Genomic DNA, 24776 nt, shown 5'->3' with positions numbered 1-24776 from the left:
TTCTTTCAGTAAAGTCACGTAGGTGAAAAAAAAAATCACGCTTCGATTGCAACACAAGCAATCATCATCAAGTGTGACAACCACAGCAATAAAAATGTTTTAATTAATGTAAAAAAAACTCACGTCTGCAATCTGAACTCGGGGACCAAAATCACTAAACCAAGACCGTATCCATGAGGCTCTGACCTCAGCTCACAGCGTCGGTCTTCATGGTCTAGTCGAGAAGTCACTTCACGCTGATGCATTCATTTATCCCGAGAGCTGAACGCATTTTCAGACAGGCAGTGCATTTCAAGGCTTTAAATTCAGTCGTTTACTGGCAATGTATAACAGTCACAAAGAGGGCAGGCGAAAATGCAAACTGTCAACACAGCAGATGCACAATAAACAAGGCAGACATGACGGAGCAGGTCACCAATTCTGGACGGATACTCGCAGGCGTTGAAGCCAGGTGACAGCAGGCCAAGATGAACGATCTTACTTTAGATGGGATACTGTGACTTTAGTCATTCATGGTAAGTTATTAACTTGGTTAAATAAGTGGTATATTGGTTCCCTCAGCAGTCATTGTATCCCTGCTAGAATGATCAACGAAGCATTGCTCATATCTGTTGGCAATCCTGAGCCAGTGGTGTAATATCTACATTCTCATGGCAAGGAACAGTATTTCCAAAGGATGACAACTGCAGCCTTTCTGCAAAGTGGAACTCATTTTTAATCAACTTTGGCAGGATGAAAGTGGTGCTCGACTAGAATTTTAATGCTCAACTTTCCCGAGAAGTTGAGAACTCCAACCAGTGTCAAACCAGAGTTTTTCTTATGACTTTTTCAGATCTGTTATTTGGGCTCAGAAGTATACGGACTACTCTTACAAAAGTTGTATGTATGGTGGACTTCTTTCCCACCGTATGTAACCAACCGTGCTAATCGGAGGTGCGGGGGAAAGGACAAACTAAACACATAAAGCAGTTTTAAAGAAATTCGTTTTTTAATTTAGATTTAAAAGGGCAGAACTCCAGTGGCTTCCTAATATCGGAAGAGCATTCCAGACGGCCGCAGAAGCGCATCTGAAAGCGCACGACGCAGTTACGATCTTTTTTTCAAAGGTTAACCAAAAGCCGCTGCGAGGATCACCGGCGTTTGCGTGATGGTTTATGCTCGAGGAAATCAGCAAGGTATTTGCGGTTCATTTGTGGCAAGCACTTTACTGCGCGTGCATGAGCCGTAGTTCTAATAATACCCGCCGTCTGTTTCACAGTGCATGCCAAAGATCTCCTGAGGTCATTCGCAAGAGTAGGCCATTGTGTGCTGATGTCGGGGTCCAAATGTGAAAATTACCTTGAAATCTTTCAAATGGGATTATAAACATCATCGATCACCGCCCCCTACTGACAGACTAATAATGCCCGAGGTCACGCTTGCAAATAAAGAGTATCTCGGTCTCACGAGTTCTCACCTGGTTAAACAAAAATCATGCGAAACGGTATGTTTAATAGCCACTTGACTAAATCCGGCAACGCTCTGGTCAATAACGCACCGTAGATGTTTACGACCAAGTATTACGAGTTAGGGAATTGAACTGTTGATGCTGTCCAAACTTTCCCATCGTCAACAGCACTAAATCACAATTGCACACGTAAAAAAAAAATATCCCGCCCCATTTAGCCTCACAAACTGCCGGGGAAAGTGCTTTTAGCGAGCACCTATTAAAGCCAGCATGGCACACAAAGGGGTGGGGGTCAGACTTCGCTTCAGTGACTTGGTCAAGGTCCATAGTACGTACTGTAAACACATACTCACACGTGTTCAGACCGCAACCACATGCCTGGTCGTGTTCGTCTCCCCCAGCGATGATGCGTACACACTGCAACACGTCGTCATTATCGGCCGAGGTGACCATGGAGAGGTCCAGGTCAAGTTCAGATTGAAAATTGGCAGTCGTGTTGCAAGGCCAACAATCGAACACGCAGTTCGCCAGGATCATAACGCAGTGCCACAGATCACAAAACCGCCACTCCCGAAATTAAAATAAACTTATTTTACCAGGTAAGGCCCACTCGGCTGTATAGAAATCTCTTCAGATGCGACGTGGCCACACTTGATAACTCCACGCAGTGGATTTAAATTTCGATTTAAAGCTTTCGTGACTGCAGGGATTCATATTCTTGGTTCTTTCCCTTCTACGCGACTTTACCGAAAGAACCAAGAATATGAACGCACGCAGTGGCTTATTATCACGTGGACACGTATTGCAGCCGAATACTCTTAAACGCGTGCGGATTATAAATATGAAAACACCGGAGGAACCGGAGAAAATCCACGCAACCACAAACATACACGCCAACTCCAAATTCACAACAGGCGTCAGGGTCGGGATCAAACCCACGACCTCTTGCACACCAAGCGAGGTATGTAACATCTCGCCGCTCCCAAATCTCCCCACCGTCAATTGCCACATCGTGGCGGTAACGGCAACTTCGCACCTGTGCAATGCAATATGCAGTCCGAGGCCGTGCGGAATAACACAATCGATGAGAAATTCACCCGGGATGCACCCATGCCGAGAGACCTCAAAGACCTCAGAAGCTAAACAGGGTTGAGCCTGGATCGTGCTTGGTATGGGTGACCACAACGCATAATTAAATTAGGCATTGTGGGCAATAGAGGGCAGTGGAACAACATCCTACGTTCTTGACTCCCCCCCCCCCCCCCACATTCACCAATGCAGTGTGAAGTATGGTCAAATACACGTATGGCTCACACGGCGTGGAGAGGCTTCCATCCGGCAGTGAAATGACAAATTTACTGTAGGTGTATAGCCATAAAAGCTCAGTATCAGGTCATGGGCCAGACCCAGGTGTTAAGGTTTAACAGACCTGGGTTACTTTATATTTTACCAGGTAAGGCCCCACTGAACTGTGTAGCTTTTTTCCTGTAGCGACCTGGCTATCACAAATTATAACTCAACGAAGTGTCTTATCATGTGAAAATGTATAGCAGCCAAATACTCTTATCGCATGTTTCGAAATGTGGAGGGGAGGGGAAAATCGGAGGACCTGGAGAAAAATCCACGCGACCACTGGGAGAGACATGCAAACTCCAAATATACAGCAGGCGTTAGGGTCGGGAATGAACCCACGACGTCCTGTATACCAGGCAAGGTACTTAGCATCTCAACACCATGGCGACTTGCCTATGCACTACACGTGCTCTGCACTGTTTTTGCGAGGCGAGTCTTGTGAAGCCCATGTGGGGTCAGGTCGTGTTACAGACACTACGGGTTATGTTTGCTGCACTGAAGGTGTGGGGAATTTAATCAGAACCAACACCTTGACTTTAGATACCTGGTGAAGGTCCAAAGTACTGTAAACACATCCTCACAAATGCAGAGATTTCTTGTTTAGCCATACAGACTGTCAGGGCAATTGCTGTTCGTAAAAAAAAAGCAATATCTTCATGGTACATACAGGAGCGGCATATCCGATGGTTCAAAGGGGAGTACTGTACACGGAACCAGAGGTGACTCCCAACTAAGGCTGAGTCAACCTAAGGTAGGCCCAGGACATGCCACGTGCCACCGATTTGTGCAGGGCCAGGAATGAAATCGAAGCCACTGGGATTGAGGCAGTGTGCTAACCATTAACCAACCACCAAAATACTAAACGCTACCGATACCCACTCAAAGAACTCCCCGCTCCCGCCGCATGTAGCCTACTCAGGGTGTTGGGGAAAGTTCCGTTAGCGAGCACCTATGAAAGCTAGCACAGTGCATGAGGTGGTGTGGCCGGTGCCATACCTAGCCACCTTTTCTTCCGAGTCTTGATGTTTACACACCACATTAGGTACTAAGGCTGAGTCGGCCGAGAGGAAACCCAGGACCGGTTCTGATAATCACTACCGATATAAGCTGCGGCCAGATATCAAACTCAGGTTTCCTGGTTCGTGGTGCGGTGTGCTCACCACAATACTACCGCTCCTCACACCCAATAGCGTCGTCGCAATAGTAATCCTGATCATGTTCAATAGCCCCACACACGTGTACACAGCAGCAGCACCAGCAGCACCAAATACAAGACAATCACAACATCAATTTCCAATTGGCTCACATTTCAATCCACCGCCCGACTTCAGGTCCATTGATTTTAATGATCACTGCAATGGCATTTACACGTGCGTGCATTTTCAGCATATCTTCCGCCGTGAACTTGATACACTGCCCTCATACAATTCCCTCGGAGTGTTCCTTGACAGCCAGTGTGCTTCATGGAGGAAAGCAGAAACTTACCACAGGGTATGCGGGATGTTTGTTTTTTTTTGCAAAAAAAAATAAACGTTTACACACCCGCTTGGCTGCTGGGACTAATGAGGTTAAACGTTTCAAAATGGACCTTTGACATTTTGAAAGCCACACATAAAATAAGTTGCACACGTCCATTTAACCAATTCCATTCGTGGATTCCCCCCCCCCCCCGCCGCCTCTGCGGGTTAGGTGGCCCAAGTATATTTTGCAGAATATGGCGAAAGGAATCGATATCACCAATGTACGATGAAATGATGGCTTCATAACTTGAAGTAGATTAATTACATTATGAGACGAGGCCCTTGCCAACATGTGTCATCCAGTAGCCTGCTTGCTACATTGTGTACTTCAATATCTGCTATGGGGTTGGGCTGCCGAGTGCATTTGTATGTTTGCTTGGACATTATCCCCCTTTCCAATAAAACTACAGCCTTAATGAGCTCACCTCGTTAAAACGCTCAATGATTGAGAGTTATCTAAGTATTCACTATCATAGCTGCCAAAGTTAGGTTTTGCCAGATAGTCTGCTCACATAAGTGCTTTCTGGGTAAAAGTGGATTCTTTTTGAGCTACACTGAGGGGTCCATGTAAGAACAAAACTGCCCTCACACTCCTACTTGGCATATTTTTGATGATAAAAAAATGACAGTGGTGGTTAATGATCCTATTACCATGCGTGACGTAATACGCGGCATATGCATTTGAATCACTCACGACCCTGCAGTTCCTCACACTGAGGCACTGTGCTAAAAATAATCTTCATAAACCTGACATGCAGGCTGAGAAGCCAATCCCTTAGGCATTCCACACAGCGCACAACTCCAATCTGAAATGCAATCCTTAAAGTATACAATTAAATTTCAAATGTGAAGGCTCATTTTCATGGACTGCTGTTTCCTCTCTCTCTTACATAATAGTTTACTTTAGTCCCTTTGATGTGACTTTCCAAAAATAGTCAGGCATGTGTTCCATGGGGGCGAGGTGGTGCGTGCGTGCGGGTGGGCGAGCGAGCGAGCGAATGCCGGTTGTTACTTGGCGACCGGCTGTATTGAGAGTAAACTTCCAAACTTGAAATGCTGGATGACCGGGAACTTTTCCAGACACTGTGGACAGGAGGGGAGGGGGAATAGGCAAGAGGAATGTGGCCACAGAAAAACACAACGGATTAGAAGCGTCAAAATAAAGGCCGTCTCCCCGCTGTGCTCTTCTTACAGTGCCACCAAGCCCAATATTAATATTAAATACGGGTACAAAACAGTAAACAACTAGGCGTGTAACCCTAGCAGTTAAATGCGAGTTTAAATAATCTATTAGGAGGTAAGCGTACTTTCTGGCATGAAACCTGCCACCTTACCCTCTAGTGACATCATGACTAAAGTACGACTAATTTACCCGATGCATGCAGACATGGTCTTCACACCTGAGAGGCTCACCGTGATGACATCACCTTTGACTCTTCTGTTTAAGACCGAAACAGGAGAACTTCTTCACAATTATGGCTGTCGCCTGATGAAGCTGGTTGTAATCGCCAGAGAAACGTCGTACTCGAATTGTAAATGTTGTGGGTTTACTTTCCAACACACCGGTGTGTTGAAGTAGTAACTAATTGGCATGTTTTGTTCACGTGACAAACCTTACGAATTTGGCGTGATTTAACGGCATTTGTATTCATGCAATGTAACCAAATTTACATTTTTATCTTGGTGAAATCAGCAGTAATGATGGCACAAACAAAATGAGAGCGAAGATGTACTTTTGACGGTGCCTGTTTCTCTTGGAAAACGCTGGTCGGCACCATCAGTGGTGGCATTTCCCACTGCCGATTCGGAGCTGCCTACCGTGATGAATGAGTGATGTCACATTGCTTCGCTCAGCAAGAGACACCAGGTTGAATTTTAACCGTTCAAATGTGTACTCAGTGTGGAGCACATTTTGTGAATAACACCATTGGACGAGGTCCTCCCCCATACCCTTCCGGGTCGTCGGGGTTATTTGACCATACTTCATCATGCTGGCTGTTGTAGGTTAGTGAACGTGGGGAGCACAGCCGGGAGGAGTACAGAGAACAGTACAGCCATATATTGTGTAGCATTGGCATCTTATGGCCGACCACTGCAATTTAATGATGTTATTTATCAAAGAAAACCTGAACCTTAACCCTTTCCCGTTCCGTGACGTCTGCAAATTGCAGGGTGGATCCCGTTCACTGCTGAATCTCGTAACGCGCAAGCGGCTCAGCATTAATGTAATCTAGAGGCGCAGCGCCGTTGTTTTATAGACATTGTACTCACCGCAGAGAACTACAGCGACACGACTGCACTCTATGATCGCTGGGGCCAAACTGTGCCACGCCCCCCCCCACCCCCCCGCATGGCCTTGTGGATTTATCGGTACCGATAAAGTTATACTGGTAGGAACGAAGTGGACCAGCCACCAATAGATTATTTCGTCCGTCCGTCCGTCCGTCCGACCGTGTAGCAACATCGCCCCCTACTGCAAACACTTGTCGCCCCCTACTGCAAACACTTGGCATGACCCTACAAAAACCTTTAGACTCAGTGACGCTTTCCTGGCTAAACAAGTGTAACATTCCCTTATAATTCCCTGAGATAGCTTTTAATTAAAACTTTGAAATTCAAATTTGACTCACAGCGCCCTAAAGCCTACAGCTAGGCCTAAAGCCTAGAACTAGGCCTAAAACTCTCCCTTCGTATCCTACCCCCGCGTGTGTGAAAGGGAGTTAATGTTTAACAATGTTACATTCCCTCATGTTTTTCAATAGACACAATTTACATTTAAAGCTTTTACATTAATAATTAAAACATTTCAATTAAAAATTAACTCACGGCGCCCTAAAGCCTACAGCTAGGCCTAAAGCCTAGAACTAGGCCTGAAACTCTCCCTTCGTATCGTACCCCCGCGTGTGTGAAAGGGAGTTAATGTTAAACAATGTAACATTCCCTCATGTTTTTAAATAGAAACATTTAAATTTAAAGCTTTTACATAAATAATTAAAACATTTAAATTAAAAATTAACTCACAGCGCCCTAAAGCCTACAGCTAGGCCTAAAGCCTAGAACTAGGCCTCAATCTCTCCCTTCGTATGGTCCGATTAGGTGTAGCAACATCGCCCCCTACTACAAACACTTGGCAGGACCCTACAAAAACCTTTTCACTCAGTGGGGCTTTCCTGGCTAAACAAGTGTAATAATACATTATGTTTATATTCTTTGGTTATTCGTTCCTACCAGCCCACCCCGCAGGGTCCTGTTTTTATTTTAGTTTTTGAGCTACACAGACGTCATCGGAACGGGAAAGGGTTAAAACAGAACTATGTTTATGGTAGATCCCGCATTGGAACGACTAGGTCAATTCATTTTAGGAAGGTTTTGCGCATGTGAGAAGAAACCCGAGCGTGCGAGGAACACATACACATTCATAGAAAACAACAAAGCTCCACACAGATGGGTTAATGCACCAACTTGGTGCTCCGTCACCTCTTGATCATCTGCAAAGTCTCTCAAATCTCTATGATCCACAAAACGCTTGCCTCCAAAACGGTGGATTACAGCCGTGTGTCACCATATGCTATCGGCTTCCAAACCTAATTACATTCAAAAACTCCACCGAGTGTTTCAATCAGCACAATTATGTTGGGCAGAGATGGCAGAGATAACAGCTGCAGTGCAGCTACCAAGCATTATTCTTTGCTCACAAGTCCCCGTGTGTCTGTGCAACATGAATACAGGGTTTTGGCAGTGTGGACAATATCCGAAGGACGAACAGCTCTTATCTCATCTCCTAGATCTGTACTCGGGCTGTGTATCCCAGGCTTTTCAACACGAGTTCTCATTGACCTCATTCATGAACCTTCAAACTCGTTTACACGAGCATCTTAGGAGGTGCGAGTGCCAGACGGCCATGGTACTCTCAAGCCATCAATTTGATTACAAATTTGGATATCGAAGAACAGTTTGCTACTCAAACTACATCCCTAAAAAGTAGGAGTGAAAAACATCCTTTAAATTCACGGTCATGGGCTGTGTTGTAGCAACCTAATGACATCCTTAATTCATTCAGAAATGTATAACGCGCACAAATTAAACTTTAAAAAGGACATTTATGTGCACATCGCTGCATTGTATGCATGTTTAACTTTTTTCGCACCGTACGTAGCCAACCATGCAAATCGGAGGTGCGCCGACGGTGTACTGAACTTGTATATGGAGTTACATCTGGCACTTAATTTCAGAACGCTGTTCCAGAAATTATTTTAGCATGCCACATCCATGTTGCCTTACTTTGTGCTCTTTGTACCCAATATTCTTACAAACCTGCTTGTAGGATTATAAGCCGATAGGGTATCATAGCCTAGAATAATGATGGATAGGTATATCTTGGTCTCTCGTGGTAGTGCCTTACCCCAAGCCAGCCTAGCAGCGTTACGGAAAATATCGCGTGAGATATGATACCCTGGTTACTCATCACCACGGTGTCAACAGAGCGGAAGAACAATGCGTTGGACTTCATCGACTTTTCAGACGTTGTCGTTCATTAACGGAGCTTCAAACTCGCGTGGGAGACTATGTGATATGCTATGCGTAGCCCTGCTACACGTGCGCGCGTGAGAGATTGGAGCGCTCTCAAGGGATCGAAGCCGACTGCTTTCAGGGTTGTCTCTTTTTTTTGTGTTGCAGCAGCAACAACGGGATGCAGTCGCTCACCTCAGCACGGTACATGCGCACGAGACCCGTGTTGACTTTATTCCAGGAGACCACGGCGCTCACGTTCCACAGCTGATTTGAGTGCTCGGCGAACGGGCCTGTTTTCATCTAAATGGCACGCACATTTGCGCACAGGCACACGCGGTGGCGAAATGTTAGGCGAAATGTTAAGTGAGATGTTACCTGGCTCGCCTGGCATGCAAGAGGTTGTGGGTTCGATCCTGACCCTGACGCCTGTATATTGAAGGTTTGTCTGTTCTCCCTGTGGTCACGTAGATTTTTATCCGGGCCCTCCGGTTTTTCCCTCCACGTTTAGAAACATGCGTTTAGAGTATTTGGCTACTATCCATTTCCACATGATATGCCACTTCGTTGAGCTATCATTTGTGGCCAGTCGCTTGTGAAAAAGAGCTATGTAGCTCAGTGGGCCTTACCTGGTAAAATAAAAATAGTTAATAGTTTAGTTTATATCCCTCCTTGCACCGTCTTCTTTAGTGTGATGGGGAGAGTCGATAATCATCAACACTTAATACATGCATGTTGGTGGGTCGAGCCAGCAGATCCAGCTTCAGGAGATGCCCGGTCCATATATTAATTAATGTGGCGAAAGATTCAAGTAGTTAGTGGTATTACTACGTGGTCCATGGTATAAGATTGGTGACCGCAATGGCGCTGTGGGGTATACTTACTTTAGTCTTACACATGGTCGGATGGCACTGTGGCGAAATTGCCTGATTTACTATCAGGTCACCAGTCTGGGGTTAACTTTGCCCATCATCATCATCCCTCTGTAGTTGATGCAATCAGTGACACTGAGAAAACACATTCCTGCGGAGGGAGCTGGTAGGAATGTTGGGTTGCTCGGTCAATGGCCAGGGTCAACGGCGGCGTGGTATATTCCACAAATATGCCCGACTGTGAGGGCGGGCACAAGCCGGCATGAGTAGGTTAAACCTTGAGTTTTATAAGGGCACCACGGGGTGACCAGCCCCTCCCCACCCAGCCCCATCCCTCCCACCCAGCCCCACCCTCCCCATCCAGCCCCTGCCCACCCTCCCTTCCCCACCCAGCCCCACCCTCACCACCCAGCCCCTCCCCACCCCTCCCTCCCTCCCCACCCAAGCCCCTCCCTGCACGATGGACACAATAATCCCCTGTGGGCTGGTGTAACCAGGAGGTTCCTACCAGTATTAAAGGTGGTCATACTATGGAGAGATTGGCCCCTGCCATGGTAACAGGGATTAACACCACCAACTGCATGGCTACCAAAATAGATGAGCCCCACAAAAAGCAAATTTAAGCAGGGAAACCACTTTACCATGTTTCTCTACGGGAATTGACATTTTTTGTTCAATCCTCAGATCTGGATTGCTGGATTGTGATCCACCACATCTTGCCTCCACAGCACTGGATAACAGATGTGCACCACCATCGCCACCACAACCACCACCACGCCCGGCTTGATAACACAATCCTTGAGGACACTGCGCGGTAGAGTCGATGCCATGTGCAAGCCAGTTACCTGGTTAATGAAGTGAATGCACTGGAAGAAGAGGTAGTCCTTGTGATGCTCGTTCACCACCGCTGGGTCCACAAAGTGCTTGGGCTCGAGGCGGGGGTGGTCTGCGGATGGCAGGGCCATGGGCTTCAACTCAGCGGCACAGCGCATTGCAGGCAACACGGAAGACTTAATCGCAATACACTTCCACGCCTACTGGTAGTATAGTTACACCCCACCAACACAGGGTACTATTAAAGGAAGAATACATTGGCAACTATGCACGCGCCTGCATCTGTATTTTTGCATAAAATGCTTTAATACATTTATCATGTGCACAGTGTTGATGATTAAGGCCGATAACCAAATGAAGCCCACATATATCGCTTATAGGTAAGAAGAAAAATAGCGCTGTTGGTACGCATCTACTTTGGAACCATGTGACAATGACCTCCTATAGCGCTGTTTCGTATATTTCGCGCTCCATTTACCAGGAACGCATCCCGAGCACTATACGAGGTATGCCTGGACCTGGATGTGATGTGTAAACATGAGCGATGGGGAGACGAAGGTGGACTGATATACTCCTGGCCACATCATCCCCTGGTGCGCCATGCCGGCTTTAATAGGTGATCTCTAACAACACTTTCCCTAAAAGTTGGTGTGCGTGTGAGCTTGCAAGTATTGCTGCGCGTGCTTACATGAGTGTTCATGCGCATGTGCCACCTCCAGCGAGCGAGCGAGCCTTCGCCACTTCAAGAGGCCTCTAAGTGCACCACAAGCACCTTGGTGCAATCATCGCTACTTAATGGCAACTGCTGTTGTTGCTCTCGCATGCGTACGCATGTCCATATGTGCATGTGTGGTCCTACATGTGTGTGTTCTTGTGGGGAGCGGTAGTGTAGTGCTTGGCACTCTGCGCAACTAATCCGGGCGACCTGAGGTCGATTCCCGCTCATGGCCAATAAACACTGGCAAACAAATGAACTGATTGTGGGCATTCTTTAGGTGAACTCAGCCTCAAATGAGTACCTGGCACGTGTCAAAATATCAGCACCGGGGAGACAAAAGGTGGCCGTGCGTGGTATTAGACACCCACCACCTCGTGTGCCGTGCCGGCCTTCATACGTACGCTCGCCAACAGCACTTGCCCCAAAAGATGATTTTATTTTACCAGGTAAGGCCCACTTATTTATAGAACTCTTTTTTTAGAAGCGACATGGCCACAAAAGATAGCTCAACGAAGTGGCTTATCAGATTTATACTCTAAACAAATATTTCTAAAAGTGGATGGACCCAGACAAAAATCCATGCGACCACGGGGAGAGAGACAACGCAAACTCCAAATATACAGGCGTATATGACCTCCTGTATACCTGGCAAGGTAGATAACATCTCTCCACCATGGGGTTCCTGAGTGCGAGTTGCGGCGTGCGTGCGGTCAGCACCTATAAGCTGAGCGCTGCCCCACAGGAAGGGCAGGAACTGGAAGTCGTCGAGGCCCCACACTCCCTGGCTGCCGGCCGGCTCCATGCGGTACGTTTGTTGTAGCCGCCTCATCACGCAAAGGTACCTACACAGCAGGGGTTTGCATCAATGTACGCATCATCAATGCTTTGCCATTATCACCACCATCACCAATAACCACGAATAGCCCGATCAAAGTGGCTCGATTCTCAAACACGCATGAGGTGGTATGAGGTCGTACCATAGAAATGGCATTACAATGATCACGATCTTCATTGATATCCCGCCATTAGGGGTTGAAATTGGCGATTCGAATTCAGTTCCTGGCTAATGTTAGTAGCGAATGATATCTGAAGCGGTCCTGTTTTCCCCACCCCCCCACTTCACCAACCCATACAGACTGGCGTGGTGAAGCGGAGTTTAACTACCCCCGAAGACCAACATGGCTTGGGGTGGGCCTTCATTCAGCAGTGGATTGACAGAGGGCTGTAAATTTATAAAGAATCAACTCATCATATTACCGCCATTGTTATTATCATAAAATAATTAGCATAACCACCATCATAGTGAACACGACCATGATGAATATCATAAACACTATGTTCTACATCATTACCACCTCCACTATTGCAATTATCACCATAATCATCATGAAAAGGATCACTGCCAATATAACTCGTTGTCATTATAATATCATGATCATCAGTACCACCATGACTCTAATATAATCATCATCACCAAAACCATAATCATAATTACCACCATTATAACATAATTTGCTTCACAGCATACCCATATCATTATAAGAAAAGCTGTCACTATAAACACATTTTTTTTTTATAATTATGTAATGACGTAGAACCATTTCATATCTAGCGAGACATGAATTCCACCATTCACAAAAGAGCCTTGGGAAAGCAGGAGGGGGGGGGAGGCTCAAGCGCAGCACGACAATGGAAAGGTGACAATTAAAATATGAGGCAGCAACAACAACATGCGGCGATGTTACGGACTCCTCGTGCACATACAGTAACATGGCAAATGTTCGTTTAAGTGATGCTTCGAGCCTGCAAGTCACGCAAGTCATAGGCACTCTTCTTTTGTTCCCTGTATATCAGAGACCTCATTAAACTAAAGAGGGAGGTTTTTTTTCCATTAAAACGATGCAGCTCATGGTAAATATTTAATGCAGAGCTGTGTTAGGTAGCCGTGTTTGCCCAGGTGCAGAGCTCCCCGGCAATATTAAAACGTAATCCGAGCTGCGGCGCGCGAGAGTGAGTGCAGGGGGTCAGTCATCTATTTAGTCCCTTTAAAACTTGCAAGTCGGCAGAGGTGAGGCTTAGGCAGTCAAGTACATGAAAGGCAAAGAGCTTTGCATATGTTTATAGATTAATGGGTCAAGTGCCATTATCAAGTGCCTATTAGGGCTGCCTTTGTAGGAAAGTGGGTAGTTTGGTCAGCATTGTGCCCCACCACCTTTGTCTCCCCAATGCTGATGTTTACTGACTGCATCATATACGTCATTTAAAGCGAAGTTGACCTTGTAAAGGCCAATATAAGCCTTGAGAGTACCACTTGACAATGTTGGTACCCATTGTCAAGAACTATACCCAGGTCGCCAGAATAACTCTGGAAACTTTCCTTACACACACATTTATATGCATCTGTTAAAAAGAGCTTCACAGCTCATCGGATTCCTCCAGTCTACAAAAAGATTCTGATTCTGACAGACCCACAACAACAAAAACCGCTAATCGCCACCAAGTGGCGGTGACATCACCACGGCGCTTGTACCAGACTATGTGCACTTTGAGGCCACGTGAAGTGTCGAAGGCTTGCTGGCAGGTCACAGGACAGACCCAAGTGACATGGGTTGACTGAGCTGACTGGCAGATGCACCACCTGTGCCCCCCCTCCCCTTTGCCAACTTGCTGCATTTTAGCTGCCATCTGCTCTCTGCTGTTGCTGGAAGGCGACTGCCGCCAACTGCCCAGTAGCATCCTCCACAAGCATTTTCCACAGAGCCCGATCTTGACACCACTGGTACCAGTCATCGGAAAGGCCACTTAGCTCCATATCCTCCTGTACCACACCAGTCCATCTCTTCTCTAGCTCATGCCACACACGTTTAGCCAGCCAAAAAAAAGCTATTTGGGGATGCGGTTACTGGGCATGCAGGCTACATGCCCCAGCCAATGCAGCCTTGCCTTCCGGAGGAGCTAACCAATGAGACTATGTCCAGATCTTTCAAGGACATGTGAGCTCCTCAGACAATCTAGCTTGATTAAACAGACGCACACACATCCGCACACAAACATGTTTACACATACACTTCAAACTCACTCATGTATTCATCTGTGTATACTTTTAACAATATATTGTAAAAGAGTTAAATCATTTCCATGGCCAAAGGAGCATTGGGTAATGCCAGGAGCAAAAATTCCACATTCCTATAGTGGGTAGTAGGCTCTCCAAGTGACAACCACTGCCGACTTTCCACAAAGTGTGAAGATGCATTTCACTGTGTAGATCTTCTATCAAGAATTGAACATATTGCCTACTGACAACGAGTCGATGGCTCTCATTACAGTGCTTCCTAGTTGACATAAATATGAAACACATTAACCCTCTCCCATTCCAATAAAGTACACGTTTGTACGTCATCAGAACGGAATCAGAAGAAAAACTAATATAAAAAATGTTAATCGGTACCGAGGCTCCCACAAGGCCATGCGGGAGGGCATGTAGCACAGTTTGGCGCCAGCTATCGTAGAGTGCGGTCGTGTCGCTATGGTTCTCTGCAGTGAGTAACAATGTCTTGAAAAACAATGGTGCTATGATTCTATAAATAAAATTAATGCTGAGCCACTTGCAAGTTCCGAGATTCAGCGGTGAAAGGGACCCACCCTGCAACTTACAGACGTCTCGGAATGGGAAAGGGTCAAGCATAACCTAAACTGATAACATCTACCATCAAGTTTTACAATTATACTTCAGTCGGTTCCTGCATTGGGATGTTTTAACCAGTTGCTTAAGTGGAAGTAAATTGGAGTACCCAATGAAAACCTGCACATACGATAATTTGTTTACATTATCAATGGCGGCCCGAGTATAATTGGTGGATGTTGTGCTTGATTTTCAACGTGCCCTCTTCACCTCTCAAACACCTTGAAAACGATGGCTGCCTGGTCATGAGCGTTGAGGAAGCCAATCTTGCACAGGCAGCACAGGAAGGAGGCGAACGCCACCTCGTGGCCTGCAAACGCACGTGCACACGTTTTACCGTTAGCCACACAGACTGATTTCACCAAGGCTCGGCCATCAAAATGACAAGAGCCACTTTTACTGGTAGGAACCTCCTGGTTACACCAACCCACAGGGGATTATTGTGTCCGTCCGTCGTGCATCCAAAAATGGGAGGGGTGGGGCTGGGTGGGGAGGGGCTGGGTGGGGAGGGTGGGGCTGGGTGGGGGGTGGCAGGGGTGGGGCTGGGTGGGGAGGGGCTGGTCACCCTGTGGTGCCCTTATAAAACTCAACGTTTAACCTACTCACGCCGGCTTGTGCCCGCCCTCAGTCGGCCATATTTGCGGAATACACCACGCCGCCGTTGACCCTGGCCATTGACCGAGCAACCCAACGTTCCTACCAGCTCCCTCCGCAGGAATGTGTTGTCGAATTCGCTAACCCAAATAATTCAAGAGCCGCAATGCATGTGAATACGAGACGGTGGGTGCTTAATAAATAACGTTACGAAGCGGTCCTTAAAGAGCTGCGTGCGTCTCTGAAGCCGCAGGTTGCCGACCCATAATTTCAACAATTTCCTTCCGCCACTCAGAGATATCATGACTCGTCATGGTTCGTGATGACGATTTCAAGAATCGATCCTTGTTTGTTTTGTTTGAACGATCCCGTTGTATTGCCTGAATCACGTTGTCTTGCGTCGTCTCTTTCTATTCCACAAGTCTAAAAGTAAATAAATTCGAATAACATGCAGCCCTTTTGTCAATCCACTGTTGAATGAAGGCCTTGCCATTGTGTGTCGGTGATAAAGGGTTATTTAACCAAGCATCCTCACGTTGGTCTGTGTGGGGGCCCAGGACCGGTTCAGATATCGCCCGCCACTGATGTCAGCCGTGGGCAGCAATCAAATTCAGGGTTCACAGTGGCATGCTCTAACTACTGCACCATAGCTCAACCCCAAAGGGGAAATTAGCATACGCTTCATGAATTGTACATACAATTTTGGCAAATTACTTTGTTTCCTGTTCACAAGATTGAAACACACCCTAAGAGGAAAGAGAATTCACAGAATGTGCCCAACCATCATCCAAATGCAACTCGGAACCTGAAAGCCATCCCCAAAGAGATGCCTCGACAAACGTCAGGACCGCTGGAATCACCGTGTTCGATCAGGAGACTACTTTTAAGGAGACACATTCAATTAGATATATCGTCATACTCTTTGGTTCTTTCGGTAAAGTCATGTGGGTATAAAATAAAATAAATTACACGTACGTGACTTTACCGAAAGAACCAAAGAGTATGGATCCCTGCAGTCACGAAAACTTCAAATCTAGATTGTTAGATATATCGTCCTTTAGTTTTGTCCGAACAAAAGTAGTCCCGGTACTTTTTGCTCAACCCTTGTACTTTTCGTAAACAATTGGCTTGTAGACGTACCACTGATTCAAGCACTAGGAGCGAGTGCGAGGAAGAAATGTGCGAGTGAATGCGGGCGGGCACCGGTGCCGTAGTCAATGCGCGTGGCATTGCCCACGCTCTCCAGCAGGTACGTGGTGGCCTCGGGCACTGCCTCGTGCAGGCGCTCTGGTAGCATTCGTGACACGAGCGCCGGGGCCTCCTGCACCGAAGCACACGGGGGCACGCGCACACACACGCTCGCTCGGCAACGCACACAACTCTATCACAGCCTTTACGCGAGAACGGGAAGTAGATTTCCTACCCACCTGTGCGGACTTTTGAGCATTATACCTTCGCGTGTGTGGGATTCTCCGGGCACTTAAATTATTTAACAGATGCAAAAAATGACAACTTGATTTACTTTCCTTTCCTATGTATGTTGAACTTTTCACACAGTACGTAGCCAACTGTGCTAATTAGAGGTATGGGGGAATGACAACAAACTAAACACTGGCCAATCGCAGTGAGCATCATAGTCATATCAATCGTCCTTAACTTTAACAGACAGTCCCCGAGTTACGATGGTCCGACTTACGATATTTCGATCTTACGATGGCGATACGACAAAATTGCCATCAACAACGTAACATCGTTCAAGTATGCAGACGACGGACAGAATTTTGGCGAGTACAGTACAATGATACGTTACAATACGTTCAATGCATGTATGATACGTAGCTTTAGCGATTTCATTTTAAGGTTACCACGATACGATACGTTCAATGCATGTTAAAAGTTTTTATAGCAGATAGGATTGTTTCCTGAAAAAACTTTCTATTAAATTGCAGTTCATATAGGTAGGCTAAGAATTTACCTTGTTTTTTTTACTTTACATGTTACTGTGCAATACAGTATTGTAATTAATAAGTACATACAGTATATAGTTTATACTGTACGGTACTGTAAATTGCTCTGTTTTGCTAAATTATCACCATTCTTTAAGACTCCTGGGTAGGCTAGGCCATCTTCGACTTACGATATTTTCGACTTACGATGGGGTCGTCGTAACGCATCTCCATCGTAAGTAGAGGACTACCTGGATTATATTGTTTGATGTTGTAACATTCTGATCTGCCCCTACTGGACATTTGCGATATACAGTGTCATAACTCATTGGATTTCTTCAGGATGAAAAATAACCTGATTCTGAACCCAAGCACGAATCTCCTGGATGAGGTTTCCGGCTGAGTAAAAGACGCTCAATATTACGATGTTCACTGCAATCGGCCATGGTCTGTAATTGAATATGCGTTTCACTCATGTCATTAAGCACGTGGTATGTTTGTTATATGCACGTTTAATGTGTGTGGTATGTGTGCCTGTGGGATGTTTACGTGCAGTGTGTAAATCTGCTACATAGTGTATGTACATGTGTGGTATGTGTGTGTGTAGTTTGTACATCTATTATCTCGTGTGTAGTGTTGTGCGTGTATGTAGTGTGTTATTTGTATGCATGCATGCACGCATTGTATGTGCAGAGTGTAAGTGTGTTATTTTAGCCTGTAGAGTATTATATAGTGTACTGTGTAGTGTGTGTGCATGTTATTTATGGTTGTGGTGTTATGTGTAGCGTAGTGTAATAGCGCCGACTGGCGGCCAGCAGCAGCAACTGTGGTGGACAAACAGTATACACGCCGGTGAGCATGTGAGCGGGTGTGTCAGCAGGGTGGAAGAACTGGGGCGAGGGTCATGGAGGACCCTATCTGGAAGCCCCTGGAACCCGCTAGTGGGTTCGAGAAGGGAAGCGCGGCCAGGAAAGAGCTAGGCCGCGCTGGTAGCATAAAAGGGGCCGAGAGCGGGAGCTTGAGGTTGCCGGTTCTGGGATTGGATCGTCTCGTCGTTGCTGTTGTCTCGTCGCCATCTTCGCTGCCATCGTCGCTCGATATTGCGCTGCTAGAGAGTTGTTGGCTGTCTCCGTCAGTGCTATCGGTGTTAGACGGCTATTGCTGTGTACAGGCTAGCGACTGTAGAGTGTGCAGGCGAGATCGTGTGTGCTCAATAAAGAAGGTGCCTCTACAAACCTCGTCTCCGACTCACTGAAACTACATATGTATGAAGTGCACGTTGTTAGTAGAGTAGTGTAATGTACGTGTACATGTGTGCAGTCTACCCATGCTATAACTTCAAATATGTATTATATATCATGTGTACATGTGCCATGTGGTCTGTGGTGTATTCTCGTGTGTGTACATGTGTGACGTACACTGTAGCGTATTGTGTAATCTATAGTGTGACGTGCGTGTGTGTATATGTGTGGTGTAAGAGACGTCACCGTTACTTAGTGGCGAATGGCGGGTATTAGTATTGGTGTGATGTGAGCGAGGTGTGCGTGCCTTCTCCAGCCGGGCGCACCAGGTGCGGAAGGCCTTGTTGCCGAAGCGTTGGGGCTGATCCACAGGCGGAACCTCTTCGATCCAGCGATCCATCATGTCCAGCAGGCACACGAGCTGCTGCACAGCCTGCAGGGCAGCACACTCAAGCTGAGCACATGTGCACGCTCACTCGTGCACACCTACAGAGATCTCCCATATAGCCTTTGTGACAGGCTGCTGGGGCAAGTGCTGTTAGCGAGCACCTACGGCTCACAAGAGGGTGGGTGCCCAGCACAATGCGCGGCCGGGAGGGCAGGCAGCCCAATGCTGGTGTTTACAAACCATAACAAGTACTTATTTGAGGCTGAATCGACCTAGGGGAGGGCCCAAAACTGGTACAAATAGTTGTCACCGATGTGAGCGGGAATACAACTCGGATTGCTGAGTTCGTAGGGCAGTGTGCTGACCGCTGCACTACTGCTTCCTCAATACACACCAAAGACAAAGATACCCCATATAGCCTGAACAGACTGTTGGGGGCAAGGGGTGTTAGCAAACTTCTATGAAGGCCGGCAAGGGACACGAGGGGGATGACCGTCAATACCGCCTTTGTCTCCTGAGTGGCGATGTTTACACACCACACCAGGTACGACTTCGGGGAGGCCCAGGACCGGTTCAGAAAATCGTCACTGGTGTTGGCCATGAGCAGAAATAAAACTTGGGTCGCCTTGTTCATAGTGCAGCGTGCTTACCACTACACTACCACTCCCTACAACAAAGATCCCCTGTATAGCCATAACAGTCTGTTGGGGCAAGTGCTGTTAGTGAGCACCTACGAAGGCATCCACCTCCTAACAGACACACCCAAACCAAATAGACTCACGTACTCAATCACACACATACCACTGACCTAATCTAAGCACACAACATCCACACACGCCGAGATGGACATCCCCATCCATGCAAACCCACCTGCACACTCCCCACACGATTACACACATGAGGCTCACCTCAGAAACCTTGAACTCAGAACTGAGCTTTTTTCCCTTCACAGCCTCGTTAAGGGTGAGAATGAAACCCATGTAATCGGCATAGGCCTGAGAATACAAGAGAGAAAAGAGACAGTCATGATTAAGCACCAATATACGTTTTAGGTTTCATTAAAAATGGAAACATTATGATAGTGGCCACCTGGCTCAGTAGAGCTCAAAATGGCAGTATCACAGCAATGGGCTTATGAAATTATAGGTTTGAATCTGAGTTCCAGCCACTCAAAGCAGATTTAAGTAAACCTGAGTCTCAGATCAGCCACTATTTTCACAAAAAAACATGTATTTGGTGCATCATTTCACTTGGCTAATCCTAGATCTTAATGGTAACATGTGATTATTTTATATCACTGTAAGATACACAGCGAATCACTCTTTACAGAACATGAAGGAGCACCATCTACTGCTGGGTAAGGTATTCGTAGATCTATCGAAGGGGCTGTTTCTCGACAAGACACAAGCCTCTGCTCGTCTGATGGGGTTCAGGATGTTTATTTGGATGACGTGACTCCAACATCTTGAGTGAGATGCAACAGGCAGGGTTGTTAAGCGGTGGGACTGATAATACATTATATTTACTGGTTTGTTCCCGTAAGAGTTGCAATCGGTAAATTGTATTACTGTTAGACTGAAATCTGTGGGGGAGAAGTGGGAGGTGCTGGTGTGAACATGTGGGCCAATCCGCGTGTGGCGTGTGCATTTTCGTTGCGCATTTTTTGCCTAGGGAAGGGGAAAGTGAAGGATGTCACTCGCCCAAAATGCGTGTGACGTCCGCGTGTTGGTGTGAGCATGCGACGTTGATCAGTCACGTGCCACACATAAAATGTGTGTGACAGCACCGAATTGGTGATCTACACATTTGTGTAATTCCAAAAGTGTTTCCCCATTCAATAACGAATGGGGAGACATTCATCTCCATTGGCCACGCTGAGAAATACAAATCCACATTCATATTCATATGCCAGGGACCAGACTGTCCACAGGACAACCACTGCAGACTTTCCACAAAGCAGTATTTATATCGAACCTGGAAAAATAAAGCGTTGATCTCCAACTGCCATTTGAACTCACAACCTTCTAATTGTAAGACGAAAACTCTATAGAGGTCACTCGGCAAGATGATCTATTTATTGAAAGCACAAAATAACAGCAACTGGGCTGATTCTGCGATGTTACCTGTGAGCGTTTCCACTTTCCCATGTCTGGAACTGCGAGGATCTCCCTCTTTGGCACCATGAATTTGTGTCCTTCGAGAAGGTGGGTGCCTTGGCCATCCTGCTCCCCACTGCGCTCTGAAACAAGAGCCAGGGTCACAAGCGTGCACAGACACACAGTCGTGTCACACAGAGCAGTGTATCCCACACAACAGTGCCATGCACTGTCATGCAAACGCAGCACTGTCCCCTATACACTGCGTCACACACAGCAGTGTCTCCAGGGGCAATTCACCGACCTACAAGACTACATGAATATTGATAAAAATATAAGAGGTTAAGAGAGGGGTTTAGAATAAATGTATACTTTTATTGCTGCATTTACAAATGATTGACAAATACTTCCCAGTATAAATTACTGTAAGACTATACTTTGGTTCTTTCGGTAAAGTCACGTAGGTAGAAAAATAATAGATCACGACGTTTCGATCGCAACACAAGCGACCGTCTTCAGGTGAGAACTTGTAATGCAAGCCAATTGCATGATGCCTCTTTTCATCGTATCACATTGCAAGATGCCGTGTCTATTTGTAATCTCAATGGCCTGCCTTCCCTTCTTGCTCTAAGCTGTGTATGCTATGTTGTGTGCTGTCCTGTACCTTTAGTTCCATGCTCTATGTGCTACACTATGCTGTACAGAATTATCGTGCTATACTCTGCTGAATGTGGTAGGGTAAGTTATGCTGTGCTGTACGTGCCATTCTGTATGGCCAATGCCTTGTATATTAATCTCCACCATGCAGTGATATGCCATGCTGTGTGGTATGCTGTGTACAGAGATTTTATATCTTACTGCTACACGCTAGGCTGTGCTATACAATTATCTAAATAAATCAAGCTGTACTATGGCATGAGGAATTATAGCGTGTAAACTACGACGTACGATGCTGTATCAGCTAAACCGTGTACGCGAAGCTGCCCTATCATCTATACTGTGTACACTAAGCTGTACCAGCTATACTGTGTACTATAAGCTGTCTAATGTACCAGCTATAGTGTGCACACTAATCTGTTTCATGCTGCATCAGCTATACCGTGCACACTAATCTGTTTCATGCTGCATCAGCTATAGTGTGCACACTAATCTGTTTCATGCTGTATCAGCTATAGTGTGCACACTAATCTGTTTCATGCTGCATCAGCTATAGTGTGCACACTAATCTGTTTCATGCTGTATCAGCTATAGTGTGCACACTAATCTGTTTCATGCTGCATCAGCTATAGTGTGCACACTAATCTGTTTCATGCTGCATCAGCTATAGTGTGCACACTAATCTGTTTCATGATGCATCAGCTATAGTGTGCACACTAATCTGTTTCATGCTGCATCAGCTATAGTGTGCACACTAATCTGTTTCATGCTGCATCAGCTATAGTGTGCACACTAATCTGTTTCATGCTGCATCAGCTATAGTGTGCACACTAATCTGTTTCATGCTGCATCAGCTATAGTGTGCACACTAATCTGTTTCATGCTGCATCAGCTATAGTGTGCACGCTAATCTGTTTCATGCTGCATCAGCTATAGTGTGCACGCTAATCTGTTTCATGCTGTATCAGCTATAGTGTGTACGCTAATCTGTTTCATGCTGCATCAGCTATACTGTGCACACTAAGCTATATCAGCTCGACTGTTCGCTAAGCTGTCCACATGGTGTACCACCGCTGCTGTACCATGGTGCTCTATGATCCGTGCTTTGTAAGCTGTCAATTGCCGCACCAGCTCGGCAGTAAGTGTGTGATTATAGAGCCTCTTGTTAAGAGCAGCCCCCCTTTTGCCCACTTCAGCAATTGTTTCTTGCTGTGGTTGTTCCACCCGATGACGGGTACTTGTGTTGCGCCCGAAACGTCGTGATTTAATTTAATTTATACCTACGTGACTTTACCGAAATAACCAAAGAGTATGGATTCCCTTGCAGTCACGAAAACTTCAAATCGAGATTCAAGCTCGGCAGTGTTTACACAAATCCACTCCATTTACAGTACAGTACACTACCACACACTCCTCATTGACGCGTTTGCTGTAGACAGGCTGCTGTTAGGCCAGCTGACCCGGCCACTGCAGTTCCAACCACGAGTTTGTAAAACCGTAGAACTTTAAAACACGAGTTAGTCTCCCTTGAGTTCGTTCTGCCCCAATTGGGGCCTATACAGCTCGTCGACTAGCTAGCGGCCTGCCCCAAAGCTGAGCCTGTTCGTTCGAGGCTATTCGTCCCACAGCCGCTGTGAATCAAAGTCGAGGCTTACGCGCGGTGACGGTGTCGCCCCGAAACCTTTGAACGAGAAGCGAAAATTCGTAGCGACACTCAAACTCAGGAGCTCTGCGCGCAAACCTCACCCGCTGTTGCAGCCATATCGACGATCAGCTGTGGTGATGGAATCGAAACTCCGATTATGTCGGTAATGCCAACGAATCGATTCGCGATGGATTCTCAACGGCGGGAAAGGGAATGGAGGAATCGATGCGGAGCTTGTCGTAGTTTCTGTTTAGTTTAGATTCGGGAATCGATTGTCTCAGTCGAAGTGTGTCGTCGTTTGATGTTGCTGTGCCGAAGGGCCGTTGCCCGAAACGTCGCGTGTGATTTGTTATATTGTGAGGCCAGACACACAGTGCTAGTGACGAATGAGTTGAGCGTTATTCTTGGTTCTTTCGGTAAAGTCACGTAGAAGGGAAATAATAAAATAATACAAATATATTTGTACAAACATTTGTATTATTTTATTATAATACTAATATATTTGTATTATTTTATTATAATAAAATAATACAAATATATTATTATAATAAAATAATACAATATATTTGTATTATTTCATTATAATAAAATAATACAAATATATTTGTACAAATATATAATAATAAAATAATACAAATATATTTTATTATAATAAAATAATACAAATATTTTGTATTAAAAATATTACAAATATATTTGTACAAACATATTTGTATTATTTTATTATACAAACATATTTGTATTATTTTATTATAATACAAATATATTTGTACAAACATATTTGTATTATTTTACTATACAAACATATTTGTATTATTTTATTATAATACAAATATATCGAAAGCTTTAAATTGGTGTTAATTGCGCATGCGCACCACGAGCCAACGCAGCAGCATTACTACTGAGCCAAGAATGTCTGTGTAATGCGCGTGACGTCACTCCGCATGCCGCGCCCTCCTCATTAATATTCATGAGCGGGTGGAAATAAAAAATTTGTTTCGCAAATTCGCTTGAAGTTTGACTTTCTTTATTGAAAGTGAATCTAATAAATAATTCTAAGCAGCAACAAAGTGGATTTGGTGTCTTTATTTATTTTTTCAGCACTTGAGATAAAAGGTCTAATTTATTAGAGAAAATGTCTAATTTATGTTTCTACATTATGGGGCCGTCCATAAATGACGTCACGTACCTGGGGGGTGGGGGGTCAGACATTTGTGACGATGTGTGACGAGGGGGGGGGGTTTGAGAAATGTGACGTCACATCAAAATGCGCA

At 45.7% G+C, this 24776-nt stretch overlaps 1 protein-coding gene across 1 annotated transcript; it reads right to left on the bottom strand.

Annotated features, from left to right (window-relative positions):
• Positions 1-289: 289 nt before the first annotated feature.
• On the bottom strand, positions 290-23659 carry PTPA (protein phosphatase 2 phosphatase activator). Its single transcript, XM_078857801.1, has 10 exons — positions 23604-23659; positions 21228-21343; positions 20013-20099; positions 19024-19149; positions 16733-16850; positions 15146-15245; positions 11971-12095; positions 10547-10647; positions 9025-9132; positions 290-5403 (listed from the first exon to the last, which is right to left on the bottom strand). The coding sequence occupies exons 1-10, from the start codon at positions 23617-23619 to the stop codon at positions 5329-5331; spliced, it is 972 nt and encodes a 323-aa protein (XP_078713927.1). The 5' UTR covers positions 23620-23659; the 3' UTR covers positions 290-5328.
• Between the last annotated feature and the right edge of the window lie 1117 nt (positions 23660-24776).

Source organism: Lampetra fluviatilis, chromosome 6, assembly GCF_964198595.1.
Source record: "Lampetra fluviatilis chromosome 6, kcLamFluv1.1, whole genome shotgun sequence".
NCBI classification, from domain to species: Eukaryota; Metazoa; Chordata; class Hyperoartia; order Petromyzontiformes; family Petromyzontidae; genus Lampetra; species Lampetra fluviatilis.
This window is presented reverse-complemented; position numbering and strand designations above follow the sequence as displayed.